The 16,905-nt window shown below is 40.8% G+C and overlaps 1 protein-coding gene across 1 annotated transcript in view; it reads left to right on the forward strand.

The window, feature by feature from the left end:
- The window catches only part of ITGA8 (integrin subunit alpha 8), a 239,603-nt gene extending 223,209 nt beyond the window's left edge, over positions 1–16,394 (forward strand). The window contains exons 29-30 of the mRNA XM_073629668.1: positions 6,081–6,203; positions 14,049–16,394. Of these exons, the coding sequence (XP_073485769.1) occupies positions 6,081–6,203; positions 14,049–14,135 (210 nt within the window). The 3' untranslated portion in view covers positions 14,136–16,394. The remainder of the gene's footprint in view (positions 1–6,080; positions 6,204–14,048) is intronic.
- Positions 16,395–16,905: the final 511 nt, after the last annotated feature.

The following is a 16,905-nucleotide window of genomic DNA, read 5'->3' on the forward strand; positions in this document are numbered from 1 at the left end:
GTTACTGCAGGGGCAAACCCAAGAAGTGTCACACAATGCTGCTAAATCTCTGCACTGTCCCTCATTTTGAGGGTTCGTTCTACTTTTGGACCCATATCTCTCTCTCTGACCCTCTTTTTTCTTTGTTGTCCTTCTTTCTGGTCTGGTGTATAGACCTCAATAAAAAAAAACTCTTTAAACAAAAGTGTTATATTACACTAAAGCTTTTATCCAACCTCTAAATTATTACATTTTCATTTTGGAAAGCCAGTATAAATTAAAAGTAGTATTGAAAATAATCTCATATGGGTTTAACTAATCATTTTTATGTATTATTTCTACTTGGTCTGCATATCAGAGTATGCAGCAGAGGTGTGTTCTTTGCCTTCCTACTTTGTCTCCCTAAAGCTAGCCATAGATGGAGCGATTTTCTTTCCTGCAACCAAAGGTGATTCCCCATCAACACAGGCAGTGCTTTTGGGGGGATCCCTCCTACGGAGCTATTGTGTTCTCCCGGCAGGGGGAGCCGTCCCCACTGGGAGAACACAGTGATTACTGCTAGCAGCTATAATAGCCGCTAGCAATAATCAAATGTAAATTCTGACAGGATTTGGGACATAAGTTGGGAGTTATCAGGAGTATTTCAGTGTTAGGATCTGAGAAGGCCAATAAATGCTGCCTCCGCACTTTACTATGCTTCCTGCAGTTGTTCAACACTCCATGTGCTTGGAATTGAAGCAGATATGTTAAACTGGTGCACTGTTCACTCAGGACATTTACTCAGACTGTAAAACCACTGTGCATTTTATGTTTTATACCACCATTATGTTTCTACTCATAAACTGCACTGTTTCAAGCTTAGTTCAAAACTTCCCTGCTGGACGAGTGAGCAAACACTTGTAATAACAGCAATAATGATTTAGGATGAAGTTGTTGGAAATAATTGTTAGAAAAACAGAAAGACAAAACTCTTGGCAATTAATATTCATGACATCTGTTTACAGTATTTAAGGTAGTGAAGCGGTTCTTGGACCTTTGGAGTACAAGTTTACAATGGAATGGAAAAAATAAGAGCCGGTTCTAGGATATGTGACATTTGGCATGTGCCGTATTTAAACTCTAAAACAAATATTTTCCGAATCTTGTTTATAATAGAAAGCTCTTTTGTAGCCTCAAGCTGTTTACCGCTGAATTTTCTAGCCTCCGTTCAGGGCGCACAATGAGGACTTTTATGAGCAAAGGCTGAGTTTACTGAAGTATCCAGGTGTATAATTGAACAGGCTCATCATCCTATTTGTTTTTTTTATATAATTACCACTGCAGCTTTAAATATTGTATAAGTAAATTATCATTTAAACTCATGACTGGAAACAAGCCAGTAAAGATCCATGATTGCTCAAAACTACTCTGAAGCTCCCCGGGGTTGGCATATGTAGATCTACCAGTGATTTTATAATAGCTGTTTGTTTGATTTTTAGTTTTTTACATTTTAGTTTTTTACATTTATTTGACAACTGTTCAGCTTTCCTCTTTTACAGTACAAAAGTAATTACCTCTATGCACAAGCTATCATTATTGTGGGCAGTAAAGTGCCAAGTGGTTAGCACTTCCACCTAGTAACACTAGGACCATTGGTTCAAATCCCAACCACGGCACTACCTGCCTGGAATTAACATGTTCTTGCTGTGCCTGTGTGGGTTTCCTCCGGGTACTCCGGTTTCCTCCCAAACTCTAAAGACATGCTGGTAGGTTAATTGGCTCCTGTCTAAATTGGCCCTAGAATATGTATGTATAAATGTGAGTTAGAGGCCTTAAATTGTAAGCTCCTTGAGGGCAGGAACTGATGTGAATGTACAATATATATGTAAAGAGTTTTGTAAATTGACAGCGCTATATAAGTACCTGTAATAAATAAATAAAATAAATAACTATAGTAGTACTGGGAGCCGCTCCACCGTGAAATGCCTAAACATGGCCTAAAACCCTATGGGATTGATTTACTAAAGGAAAATAGACTGTGCACTTTGCAAAGTGCAGTTGCATTATACAAGTGCAGTTTCTCCAGAGCTTAGTAAATGAGCAGAAGCTCTGCTGACTTCCATCATCCAATAATGTGCAAGAAATAAGCTTTTTTTTTAATTTTCCTTGCATGTCATTGGGTATTCTTTGCAAAGTGAACCTTTTCCTCATTTACTAAGCTCTGGAGAAACTGCTCTTGCAGAGGGCAACTGCACTTTGCAAAGTGCACAGTCTATTTGCCTTTAGTAAATCAACCCCATATCTCACAATGCTATTAAAGTATTAGTTCACCTTTTACAGAAAAAATGTAAAGGTGAACTAACACCGGACAACTTACCCACTCCCCTGGTCCCCACTGTACTTAGTAACGAAGATAGCCAGCCAGCAAACTGAAACATCCAAATGCACAAATCTTTATTTGCTACAGGGTGATTACAGGATAAAACAGCATATGCGTTTTGGCCAAATAGCCTTGGTTGAAAATTACTTTGCATAAGTGATTGGAAGACACTAAGAGCCTGAGCACAGATTTCTCAACTCCTTACTCAAATTTATTGGTACTCCGGTTTGAGCACTGCCTTTTTTTAATACATGTGTATTGTCCCCATTGTACTTACCTCCGGGGTTGCCAAGCTGTTCAGGTTGATAACCTCCCCACTGTTGTACTTACCGCAGGGGGGGTTCTAAAGCTTTCTGCACCCCCACAGCTGCTCCAGTGGTCCGGGGATTTGAAATCCCTGCTCTTCTCCCTCTTCACCATGCAGCACTTCTCAGATGGATCAGATCGATTCTGATTGGCCAGCACCATCACTGTGAATCAATCTAGTCTGTCGTGAAATGCTGCATGGGGAAGAGGGAGAAGAGTGGGCATTTGAAATCCCTGGACCACTGGTTCGACTGTGGGGGTGCTGACAGCTTGGCAACCCTGTAGGTACGTACAGCGGTGGGGAGGTTGTCTGGTGTTAGTTCGCCTTTTCATTTTTTCTGTAAAGGTAAACTAACCCTTTAAACATATCTGTATCTGTATTACAATACAACAATGATACATTTCTCCCTCTGTCTCTATAATGGGTCTATTGTTTTCTGACCAAATTGACTCGTGTCTGTGTCTGCGTGTCTGCGTGATCATTGTAGATACATTTGATTGTAATTTAACTAGGAACAGAACTGATTAAACAGTTCTATGTACTTTCCAAAGCACTGTGCAATAAAGCAGCTCTATGTAAATGATTCAAATAAATTAAATGGATGTATATAAGAGATTGAAGTGGTAGATTACATTACATAGACTTGTCCTAAAAACCACTCTTGAGCCTGCTAATGAAATAACAGAACATATGGTCTGCCCTGTATAAGCAGGAGGGTTCATAGCTCACAATTTATGACCAGCCCATTGTCAGGGGAAGTCAAGACTTCCTTCCACGGAGGAAGGGCCGAGACCTGCTAGTGTCCAGGGAAAGGTGAACTATTTTTCTCTGGCTGCTTTCTCTTTTAACATTCCCATTTTATGGTACACTAGATGTTTTCTCTCGTAGAGAGACCTGGAAGTTCATGCTATATTGCCTGAGCGATCTACCTGCCACCTGGCCATACACATGACATTACCATATGGTGAACAAACAGTTTTGAGCAGCTGACACTCATATATCAGTGCTGTCAGCTGTTTCTGCTAGAGAATTGAACCTGTTTTATCATCATGATTATAATTAAGAGATGGAGAAACACAAGCTTATCATTTTCACATTCTCAAAGCAGTTCAACTCGTATCATGACATATCACAACAGCAAAGGATGAAATAAAATGATGTCCTATGTGTGGTCACCCCATTCTACAAATGCAGCATGTTACAGTGGGGCAGATCAGAAAGTGGTGCAATGAGCATATCATCTGTTTTGTTGTTTGTAAGCTCCTCTGTCACTTATCATTAAAGGATGACTAGTAGACCTGGCCGTGAAGGCATTTGTCTCCAGGGCCAATCTTAATAAGATATGTTGGGCAGGTGGCCCCAAATAAAGATACTTCACCATTCAAACATCAGTCAGATTATTAACTGTATGATAGAGGGAAGAATCTAGTGCCAAACTGATTTGGTACTGAGATGTCATATGAGCATATATCAAGGGTGCAATGCTGAAAGGTGTAAAAAGGTCTTTCACACTCAACCATTACCTTTAGAAATAACCGCCTTTTACCAGGTCCAACTAATCAATGGAGCACTTGACAAGATATATTTTCTTTAGTCACAGAAACCTTTCCCAACCATGAAAGGGTCTGTTGGTTATGTTTCCCCATCAAACCAAAGGTTCCCATTTTATTATGGTGTACTTTATTACTTATGTCTAATTTTAGAAAATTGATGGCAGAAAAAAAGTGTGTGTATGTGTTGTTTTTTGTGGTCTTTTTTACTTTTTTGTCTGAGTGCAGTTCTGTGTTTGTCCCAAGCATGTTTAAATCCAGGTACTCTTGACTCACTACCACTACTGGAAGTCTATTCCAAGTATCACTTATTTGGTGAATTAACACTTTTTAAGATTAGTTTAGAACTTTCTTCCTACTAGTTTGAGGTATGCCATCTCATTTGTTTTGCTATATGTTTCCCACCACAGTGTAGGATATACTTGCTATATAGCTACAGTATGTGGCTACGGCTTGAGGTTTATAGACACCTTATACGGAAGTGCTGGAATCTTGTCTGATAGTTTATTGATATCTATAAATTATTTGTTCATGTTTTTTACATTTCTATTAACGGATGTCATTAACTATGGTTTGTCATGTCATTCTGTAATGTTTTACTGCATAAATCTTAAAAAACAAACAAAAAAAAAATTAAACAAAAAAGATACTGCCTTCACGAACCTTATTCACACCCTTAATGTACAGTATTTAAATGTTTCAATTGTGTCTCCCCTTTCCGTTCTTTCCTCCAAACTGTACGTATTAAGTTCCATGCAATTTCTCCTGATATGTTTTATCCCTCAAACCTTTTGCCATTTTTGTTACCCATCTCTGGACTTGTTCTATCCTATCAATATCTTTATGTAAATGAGATCTTCAGAACTGGACACAGTATTTTAAATGAGGTCTCACTAAAGATCTATATAGAGGGATCAGGACCTCCTTCTTCCTGCTGGTGATCCCTCTAATGATGCATTTTAGAATTCTATTCACTTTTCCCACAGAATGGTAACATTTTTTGCTCATTTTGCAATCATCTGAGAAAAGTAGCCCCATACTGAAGTTTCCACTGCTTTGTCAGGTTATCCAGCAATCATGTTCCATATAATAGACACCTCCAGGGATCTCAACCCTATTGCACACCTTTGTGTCATCAGCAAAAATACATACCTTACCCACTAAATCTTTAGTTATATCACTTACATACAACTGTAAAAAGAACTGGTACAGAGCCTTGTGGTACACCAATGGTGACTGGTCTGGATCCTTTAGCCAACTGCATATCCACTGAACCACACAAGAGTCCTAGCTTGTACGAATTATTTGTGAGTAATGTGGATCATAATCACCATGGTATTCTCTTTTCAAGGTGTAAACATTTATACCATCTGTATACATTCTTTGTGTTTAAAATCAATGAACCATCCATATTCTATATTGCCACTAAGCCAAGGCAAGCAAGCATCATCTTAACTTTATTGGCATAGTTTCAGAGCTCTGACAGCTCAACTCATTGTGGTAATGTAAATTTATTTTTCATTGAAGTGCACTAAAATGTATGTTTAACCTTTCAGCCATCAGATATAAAAGATTTATGATTTCCTAGAGAGCTGTGCATCGGGCTTAAAAATTCTTGTTCTCTAAGCATTAGGGAAGTTTATATCCATTCATCAAGATACAAAAGTACGTTTGCATGTTTGGGGTTTTTGAGGGTCTTCCAAGACCTTGTATAAATTACAGATATATGTAGAAGAAGTACTTTAAGAATCATGTTTGTAGAGGTTTTTACAAACTCCACCAATGTTTCTGTTTAAGTTAAGTGTAGGAAAGTGGAAACAGACTGTCTGTGAGATATGAAAGATATATGGACGATGACATTTTACTTTTCTTTTGTTTAATTTAGATAAAGACATCGGTGATTTGGGGCACTCCGAATGTCTCATTCGCCATACCTCTGTGGGTTATCATACTTGCCATATTGCTGGGATTACTGGTTCTAGCCATACTTACACTTGTAATGTGGAAGGTAAGAATGCTGTTATATAACTATGATAAACAATTGTAGCATCAGATCTGCCTGGCTGTCATGAAATAACTCCAGTTCTTTGCAAGATCACATAACTTGATAAAAGAGTACTGGTGCACACCCACCACCAGCATTTACAAACAGCTTTATTGATCTTTATTGACCAGATCACGGCTCTGCCTGGACTCTCCCGCACTGCCACATTTTGTCCAACACCCGAGCGTAAAGGAGTTGTAAAGGCAGAAGGTTTTTAATCTTAATGCATTATGCATTAAGATAAAAAACCTTCTGTGTGTAGCAGCCTCCCCAGCACCCCCTAATACTCAACTGAGCCCCATCTCTCTCCAGCAATGTCCACGAACGTCTTAGCCATCCAGGACTCTCCTGATCGGCTGAGACACAGCAACGGCGCTATTGGCACCCGCGGCTGTCAATCAAAGTCAGTTAGCCAATCTGGAGAGAGGGGGCGGTGCTGGGTCAGGGCTCCGTTTCTGAATGGACACACGGAGCTGTGACTTGGCTCAGGTGCCCCCATAGCGAGCTGCTGGCTGTGGGGGCACTTGACAGGAAGGAGGGGCCAGGAGCAGGGAAGAGGGACCTGAGAACAGGAGGATCCGGGCTGCCCTGTGCAAAACCAACTGCACAGAGGAGATGAGTATAACATGTTTGTTTTTTTGTTTTTTTAAACAAGACTTTACAATCACTTTAAAATACAACTAAAATATCCTATATGACAGACTAAACTACAGTATGTGATGCACAGGCCTCATAATGTAAACCAAAAAAAATTCCTTTACCCTCCCTGAGCCAAATCCTCCTTCATTTGTGCCTTACAAGCTCCCCCTTCCAGGCACAGCAGCTCCCAGTGGGAGGATCTCAGCAACAGAAGCAGTGCTTTGAATCCAAAAAGCTGTGGGTGGGACTAGGAATTTTTAAATTCTTTTTTGGACCTTTTGACGCAATGGAATTGTAATTTTTCAGTTTGCCGGGTTATTTTTGCTATTTGTGTCTCCAGTAGGTAGATTCACAGATATAACCTGTACTGTCTGACACCCCTCACCTGGACAGGAAAGTCTGTTGAACTGGTGACACAATCAAATCACCTTATAGATGTTGTTCCCCTTTAGTAAGATTTATTCCTACTTTCTGTTCTGTGTGATATTTAGAATGGACAGGAAGTGGGGGGGGGGATTTTTCCAACAGGAACATGGGCAGCAATGAAAACACAACCGAGTTTCTACCCCTTTCCCTCTTTTTCTAAAAACAGTTCATGTGATTGTTTGGCATAGCCACAATGTCTATTTCTCCATATTGTGATATTGGTTACATAGGTTTGTTGTTCTTTCACAACAAACCAATTTTACTACTGGTTAAGTTTCAGCATCATTTAAGTCTGTTTCTTCATATTGTGTGTGTGTGTGTGTGGGGGGGGGGGGGTTATAAAATGGCTGTTTTTTCTCCAACACAGTAACTTTACTGCTGATTGAGTTTCCTATATGTCTCCATTTGCCAAAATAAAGTTGAAATTCTTCGGACGCTACAACCGTATAGCAGCAATCGTGCCTCATTGCACTTTGTAATAAAATACATTGTTTTGACTTTCAATTATAAGGCTATACAAGCGCAGGGGGATTAAGGAAAACATATTTCCCGAAGAATGTTCCTTTCATATAATGAGTTTGCAAGATTATAGGGACATAACATCACAGACAAATATACTGCCAAAACTCAGGAGTAAAAACCTGCTACATCCATCAAATATTAAGAGAAAACAAAAGTCCCCCCTTTCATTTTAAGCAATGAATTAACAGGTACACACATAGAAAGAATGTGCCACTTTTCTAGTCTTTTATATTATTTTTATTTTAAAAACATCTACTTTTAACCTTTTTCTTTGAAGACCAGTTGGTTTTCTTTTGATTATCAAAGTGTCCAATTTTTTTTTTTCTTTACATGAGTTTTAATCACTTCATTTCTCACATCTGTACACATCATATGGACCAAAACAATTCTTACTTTTCTGCTGTGGGCCTTCATATAAAGCAGGGGTAGGCAACCTTTTGAGTACAGTGTGTCGAAAAATGTTTTCAAAGAAATTGAGCGTGTCGATTTTATAACAAAAAAATGTAAACTTCACACTCTCAATCACAAAAAAGATTTTTTATAAAGTAAACGCTGTAAAGTACTTTAGTAGTGAGAAATTAACATCCTGCACTCTCATGCCTCAGATCAGCCCCCATTCCTGCAACTCCACAACTCAGATCACTGTCCCCACTGCTCATCTGCCCCACCACTGTACATTTGCCCCACCACTGTGCTACCCTGCACATCTGCCCCACCACTGTACCCCCTGCTCATCTGCCCCACCACTGTATTACCCTGCACATCTGCCCCACCACTGTACTACCCTGTACATCTGCCCCACCACTGTACTACCCTGTACATCTTCCCCACCACTGTACCCCCCTGCTCATCTGCCCCACTACTGTACCCCTGCTCATCTGCTCCATCACTATACCACCCTGCTCATCTACTCCATCACTATACCACCCTGATCATCTCCCCCACCACTGTAACCCCCTGCACATCTGTCCCACCACTGTAACCCCCTGCACATCTGCCCCACCACTGTACTACCCTGCACATCTGTCCCACCACTGTAACCCCCTGTACATCTGCCCCACCACTGTACCACCCTGCTCTTCTGTCGCACCACTGTAACCCACTGCTCATCTGCCCCATCAATGTTCCCCCTTTCTCATCTGCCCCACCACTGTACCATCTTCTCATTTGTCCCACCACTGTAACCCCCTTTCTCATCTGCCCCACGACTGTACATCCTGCACATCTGTCCCACCTCTGTTCCCCTTTCACTTCTGCCCCACCACTGTACCCCCCTGCTCATGTGTTCCACCGATGTACCTCCTTTCTCCTCTACACCCCTCTGCACATCTGCCCCACCTTTGTACTCTCTGCTCCTCTGCCCCACCGCTGTAACCCCCTTCTCATCTGTCCCACCAATGTACCTCCTTTCTCCTCTGCCCCAAGACTAAATCTCCCCCGCTCATCTTTCCCACCACTGTAACCCCCTGCTCATCTGCCCCATCACTGTACCCCCCTGCTTTTCTGTCCCACCGCTGAACCCCCTTCTCATCTCTTCCACCACTGTACCTTCTGCACATCTGCCCCACCACTGTACTACCTTGCACATCTGCCCCACCACTGTATCCCCTGCTCATCTGCCCCACCACTGTCCCCCCTGCTCATCTGCCCCACCACTGTACATCTGCCCCGCCACTGTATTACCCTGCACATCTGCCCCACCACTGTACTACCCTGTACATCTGCCCCACCACTGTACCCCTGCTTATCTGCTCCATCACTGTACCACCCTGCTCATCTGCCGTACCTATGTACCCCCTTTCTCATCTGCCCTACCAATGTACCCCCTTTCTCATTTGCCCCACCACTGTAACCCCCTGCACATCTGCCCCACCACTGTAACCCCCTGCACATCTGCCCCATGACTGTATGACTCTGCACATCTGCCCCACTTCTGTACCCCCCTGCACATCTGTCCCACCACTGTAACCCCTGTACATCTGCCCCACCACTGTACCAGCCTGCTCTTCTGTTGCACCACTGTAACCCCCTGCTCATCTGCCCCATCAATGTTCCCCCTTTCTCATCTGCCCCACCACTGTACCATCTTCTCATCTGTCCCCCCACCACTGTAACCCCCTTTCTCATCTGCCCCACGACTGTACATATGGCACATCTGTCCCACCTCTGTTCCCCCTGCACTTCTGCCACACCACTGTAACCCCCTGCTCATGTGTTCCACCGATGTACCTCCTTTCTCCTCTACACCCCTCAACACATCTGCCCTACCTTTGTACTCCCTGCTCCTCTGTCTCACCACTGTACCCCCCTGCTCATCTGCCCCATCAATGTACCCCTTTTCTCATCTGCCCCAACACTGTCCCTTCCTGCACATTTGCTCCACCATATCCCCATGCTCTTCTGTATCACTATTGAATCACCTTCTCATTTGTCCTAACACTGAACCCATCTGCTCATCTGCCCCACCACTGTAACCCCCTGCTCATCTGTCCCGCCAATACACCTCCTTTCACATCTGCCTCACTGCTCTACCCCCTGCTTTTTTGCCCAAACATTGAACCCCCCTGCTCATCTGGCTCATCACTGTACCCCCCTGCTTTTCTGTCCCACTGCTGAACCCCCTTCTCATCTCTTCCACCACTGTACCTCCCTACACATCTGCCCCACATCTGTACACTCCTGCTCTTCTGTTCCACCTCTGAACCCCTCCAGCTCATTTTCCCCACCGCTGTACCCTCCTGCTCATCTATGATATGTGTGATATGCAGAGTGGAGAAAGGTAGCAGAGATGAGACACATCTACCTGTCCTGGCACACTCATCCTGCTGATCCAACTCTCGCATCCAGCCTCTGTACTTGTATGTGATGTATGTGATGTATGTGTTGTATGGCATGTCACATACCAGCATATGGAATGGATGCGCAATAATGAGCTCAGGTCAGGGGTATTTTCTGAAAGCAGTGGGCCTGTGTGCAGGATCATAAGTTAGGCCCCCGCAGCTGAGAAAAAGTTGTTGGGTGTGATTTTCATTGTGCTGAATACTGGCTCTGGCTTAAAGGGACACAGAGTGCAGAGGGTTCAGTAGTAAGTGACACAAAGGTGTAGGAATAATTTCAACAAAGTTCCCAGAAGCCCAACAATAATTCCACAAACTGTCACCTGATTGGGGTTTTCTCAATCACAGTGAAATCCCTGCTTTCTGAGATTGGTAGTGGCAACCAAGCGAGTCATCTTCCCCCTAGATGGTGGGTGGGGCTAGCAAAACTGTGATTGGCTTCAGCGGTGGCCAATGACAGTCCTCCTCCTCCTCCTGGAAACAGGGACCGCCCCCCCCCTAGCAGAACTGCACCCAATCTCTTCCCCATCACAAAAGCTGATGATTGCAGCTACAACAAAGTTAGAGAACCAAACAATGTTTCCCATCTTTTACAATGTGTGGGGGCACAGTGCATCCCCCTCAGTGCAGGTGCGGTGTGGGGAATTCTGAGATTGGAATGCGTTAGTATCTCACTGACACTTCCCTGCGCTGCTCTGCTGATGGGGAGGGAGTCGAGTGGCGGCAAAAGAGGCTTCACGTGCCGCTTGCGACACCAGTGCCGGGGTTTGCCTACCCCTGGTATAAAGCAATAACTTCTTGTCATTACTTAAGACAAAAACAAAGGAGAATGGACTTTATTTTTTAGTACAATAATTTTTATTGATTTTAAAAAGTAAAGTATTACAAATAAAAGAATACACTGGAAATAAAATGACAAGTTACATAAGATCATATTTTTTATATCAGACAAGAAAAACTAAACTAAAAACAAATATTATCATTAAATATAATATAGTTGAACAGAAATGGAATAGGAGTAAGAGTAGTAAGAAAAAAAAATTAAAAAGGGAGATGAAAAAAAGGAAAAAGGGGGGAGGTGAAAGAGAAGGAAAGGAGAGGGAATGGGAGACTGACTGGGCATGTTTTTGTCTTTTGCAACCTGTAGACAAAAAAAGTACCGGTATTTATAGTAATTCTATCATTTTTTTCTTTTTAAAATGATGCAAAATGCATCATTCTGGTACAAAGCATTGCAAAGTTATTTACAAATAACATTTTTTTTTTCAACTTTAATTAGATACTATTAAAATAATGATCAAAAAAAATGAAAGATAAGTTGAAACTTAATTTAAATTAATGGTTAGAAACACATAATTAAAAAAACAGCAGGAAAATGATAGCTAATGGGAAAAGTGGAAGAATTAGTTAATTAGGGTTAATTAGGGTTGATTAGGGTAAACTAAGGGTTACTTAATAGTTAATAGAAATACATTTTATTTTACTTGTCAAATTGTTTTAACTGAAATCATATGTCGGACAATGCCCATCCCTTTGATCTGCAGATGAATGGAACAAAGAAAATACAAAAATAATAATATTAATTTGTATCTGTTAATCCTACATCTGTCAGAAAGTCCATATGACAGGAGCGGTTGTAGTAGCTGCTGTATATACACAACAACTCATGGATGTCATTTTGACAGCTGGGAGCTGCCAGCAAGAGCAATAGGGAAGCATTTCCCTTCAAGAGCAATGGGGAAGCAGCAGCTTGGTAGAAGGACAGGGCGTACCACATACGCCTTATGTACTTTGAAGTTTTTTTGGGTGCGTTGCATGCTGAATATCCACAAATGGTTAATATACTCATGCCCCTTTCAGGCAATATTTCAATGAAGGATAAGGTGTATCTAAAGATGATACTTTTTTCTCATTTTCTATAGAGTGGGGAACTGTTAAAACCCTTCTCAAAATTTTATTATGGCATCTATGTCCAATTGCGGAGATTTTCTTCATTTTCTGTCCTGTAAATACAAGAAGTGAAGAAAATCCCCACTCAAACACCAATCACAATAACCAGTGTCACCATTGGAATATTTCCCCACTATTCCTGTTCTGATGAAAACTAAAAAAAATATAATTTTCCATCACTTTAACATGACAGGGGTTATAATCCTTCCCTATTGTACAGAAACCTTAAAAAAAAATGTTTAAGCGTTAGATACACTTTAAAGCCTGGAAAGATTAACAACTCTCTTAGCTGTCTGTTGCTGTTTGTGTTCCCACTAGGGAGATTCATCCTCTCTATTTGTTCTGCTGCCCCTTGTCACCAGGATTTAAGCTGGTTACACACGTTTACTTTTTTTTTCATTCAACCAGCGTATTGGGCAAAAAAAAAACCTCACTGATCCCCATATCCACGCAAGCAATGTGGATGCAGGGGCCTCTCCCGCTGTGCTATTATATTCTGACAGCAGGGACTACCCGGCTGATCAAATGCAGTTTTTTCAGCTGGACCATTCAGCAGAAGCCAGTCTAACAACCGGCTTCTGTGGAACAGAGAGGGGTACACACAGACCGAAATTCCACCGGTTCCTATTGAACCAGTCAAATTTCAGTACGTATATATGCAGCTTTATTGTGAAGGAAAATCCAGAATTGTGAGCTATCACCAGAACAGGAATAGAGGAGACATTTTACAATGGTGACACTTATGCAATGACACTTAACAGAGAATTTACCATCACATTGAAAATAATTCCTCACACTTCCTCTTATAAATTCAGGAAAGGAAGTGAGGTATAAAATTGTGGGGGATCATAGCATGAGGAGACTGAAGAAGACATTATTTGCGCAGTTGCATACTCCAAGGAATCTAAGAGATATAACTCTAGTAGTTGACTGATGGTCTTGCTTATGCCTCTTCTCAGTTAGACATACCAGTTACATTTTCTAGGGGAGCCTCCCATGGAGATTGTAAGATGTCCAGATCGCCCTAGCTGGTAACTCACGCTTCAAAGAAGTAGCATCTCTGCTAAGATAACCTCTTGGATTGTTACTCTCCCCACCTTGTTGGTGAAGATAAACCCAGAAACCCTGCTGAGAAATCATATTTTGGTAGTTTACGCCTATTACTTCGCTTATTCAGACATGACTAGTTCATGACAGGAAACAAAACTCCACTCACATTTCCCACCAATGGACGCTAATCCATTTAATGATTTCATGCTCACTGTTATGAACAAGCATTCTTAGTTGTTTCTCAAACTTTTCCGTGCACATGGAAGAAGCTTGTAACTCATATACAGTAGATGTGCTTATCTTCAACCACTTCATATTTAACAATTTGCATCCATGTTTATAAATGTTACAGAATTCCTAAAATCTGATCCTTTTTTCTTTCCAGTGTGGTTTTTTCGATCGGGCCAGACCACCGCAGGAAGACTTAACGGATGACACAGAAAAGTTAACAAACAAGGCTTCTGAAGCATGAATTGACAAATTCTTTCAGACTCCAATATGGAAAGTTATTTTTCTACCAAAAAGATGCCTTCTTGAATGTACCGCGTCATTCAGATGCTGAGTTGGTTCCACGTGGTGCTGAACCAACCCCTTGAAAAGATCTCAGAAAAGGTTTCACATGAATTTTACCAGGTTCTAAGCAATTGTGCTGGGACACAAAAGATGAAAACTTTACAGACTTGAAACTGAGGTCTCATGAAAACGTAACTGAAGGCAGTGCCTGAATTACTGTACCTGTGGGATTGTACAAGTCTACAACCAAATCTAAAACCACTACTGTTCTGTGAACAATACAGGATTGACTCCATGTTAGAACAGAACACAAATGCATCACTGAGAAGGGAGTGCGGCATTGAGCGACTGCTTATATAAAAGTGTCTTAGAAAAAACTGTGGGCAATACTTTATCAGGAGAAGCACAAATCCCTATTTCCTCTGCCATACTTTCTAGAAAATAAGTATAGATGTTTTGGTATTTTATACAGTTGTGTGAATGTTCTAAAGGTCAGGTCTTATTATAGAATATGTGCAATGAAAAATGAATGACTTTAGGTGTGCTTGTTGCTGATTCACAGTGAAGGGGCCATTTTAGGTAAGATTGTAGTTACACTCACTAGAATACAAAGTATCTCATACCTCCAAGACTTTGCTATGAACAGATAAAAATTGGGTTTTGGTCAGAGAACTGCTACAGGCGCCCTGTGTATTGTATGTTTGTTGATTGTATGGTTGGTGGCTTCCAACCAAGAATGATAATTTAGATATATTGCCAACAACACCGTCTTTAATTGTGTACTGTATATTGTTTCACATTTGTGCCAGTGGAGCAGAAGAACTTAGGAGCTACTCTTTATGACATGTCAGATGCCTGAAAAGTATAATATACTGCATCTTTGCTATTCATAGATTCAGCAAGCAAGCACACATATCATTTTTGACAGAAGCAGTGGGTGCTACAACCCTATGCTTAACGTTCAACACATTTGTTACTAAACATTACAATTAGTACACCTTTAAAACCACCTTTTTGGGCTTTACACGCTTCCTTTACCAAAAAGCAAGTAAAAAACATAAAGAGCAAACCAATGAGACATCTCGGGCACCAGTGAAATTGCACCAAAGGTCTAGCATCTGATGTCATCATTATGTCATTTCCTCCCTACGTTGCACCATATATGCCCAATACTGGTTGCAAATCAACTTGCACTAGGGTATAAAAACACTTTTCTGTGTAGCTGCTTGATTCTACTGCATTTTTTTCTCCTTTGAATGGGATTAAAAAAATAGATTTTCCCAAATCTGCTTTTCCAATATTGGATTCTAGCATGTTAAAGTATAAGATGGGTTCATCCATGCCTTGTGGATTCCATTGGTGACATATTGTATTATCTCCAGAATCTTTAATATATTTGTTATTTCATAACAAGAAAACATAAAACATCCAATGCATTTTGGGGGCACAAAGATCTCCCCATCCTTCAGGGCTCCAATGTTGTATTTGTGTTAATAGGTCTCAAGAATGTCAGTCACCAAAATTTTTGATTTAAAGGATGAACAGTGAAAGGTGCCCAGGATCAGTATAGAAGCTGCATATACAAATGTCTCATAAATATAAAAATAATGTTGGCTCCATATTGTTGTCCAGCTTGTGTGGAAGAACACATCTGTCCTTGTGCTGGCAGCATGGCTATGCACCAGGTGAAAAGCTAATTTGGCCCAATGTAGACTTCAGTTCATTTTTTCCTGTGCAATATATTATAAATCCAAGGGCATGTTTACACTGGTATCACTGCATTGTTTCTATATGTATGATGTGATATTGTCAAGTATGGGCGTGCTGTTTGTTTATAAATTTAAAGAAAATTGCAATACTGTTTTTACATTGTCCATATTTCCTAAACTGTACATTTTAGGCAGAAAAAAAAGAAATGTTTTATAATGATGAATTATCTGTAGGAAAGGCAGACTTAATGTTATTTTCAGACCATGTTTATTGGAAACAACACACTAATCAACTGAATGTATTTTCCACATTGGTCTTATCTGGCTTGTGTACCTCTGTGCTGATTTTGAAAGACTTTTTTTTTTTTCCATTTCAATTTTTTATAAGCCGATCACTTGCAAAACTAACAAAGATTACAGGAATTCTGGGAAATGCTTGACAACAAACATATTAAAAGCCTATGCAATGTGTGAAAACTTCATTTTTCATTAAAAAGCAAATAATTGTAGATGTCTTTTTTTATAATTTACTTTGAATATTTTGAACAAAGTACTGATGTAACCTAACCCAAGAAAGTACTAATGTAAAAGTAGTCCAGAGAAATGTATCCAAGTGGCTGTGGGACTCCGAGTACTCATTAGTTAGGGATGAAGGATGTACACTAATTAATTGAGCTCACTGGCTCCATTACGGTTGCTCATATAAAACAGGGATCCCCTTCAATTGGTCCCAAGGAAGTTTTTCAAACCAGTATACAAGGGGCAGCAAGCCAAAGGTAAAGAGTCCAAACTTTTTTTTTAATTATTTGGCAACATCATAAAAAATTTTATTGTTAAAAAAATTAATAAAGCACTTTTGACTCTTCACCTTTGACTTGACATCCCTAGCAAATTGGTTTCAGTAAAGCAGCTCAGAACAACCAAAGTGTCTTCATCAGTTGAAAACCCCCAGTGCCCAACTTGTGGCCCCATGGCTGAAGCGTTCTGAAGAAGGAGCATTAATTTGCCACAAGAGCACTG

Source organism: Aquarana catesbeiana, linkage group LG05 (genome assembly GCF_042186555.1).
Source record: "Aquarana catesbeiana isolate 2022-GZ linkage group LG05, ASM4218655v1, whole genome shotgun sequence".
Lineage (NCBI taxonomy): Eukaryota > Metazoa > Chordata > Amphibia > Anura > Ranidae > Aquarana > Aquarana catesbeiana.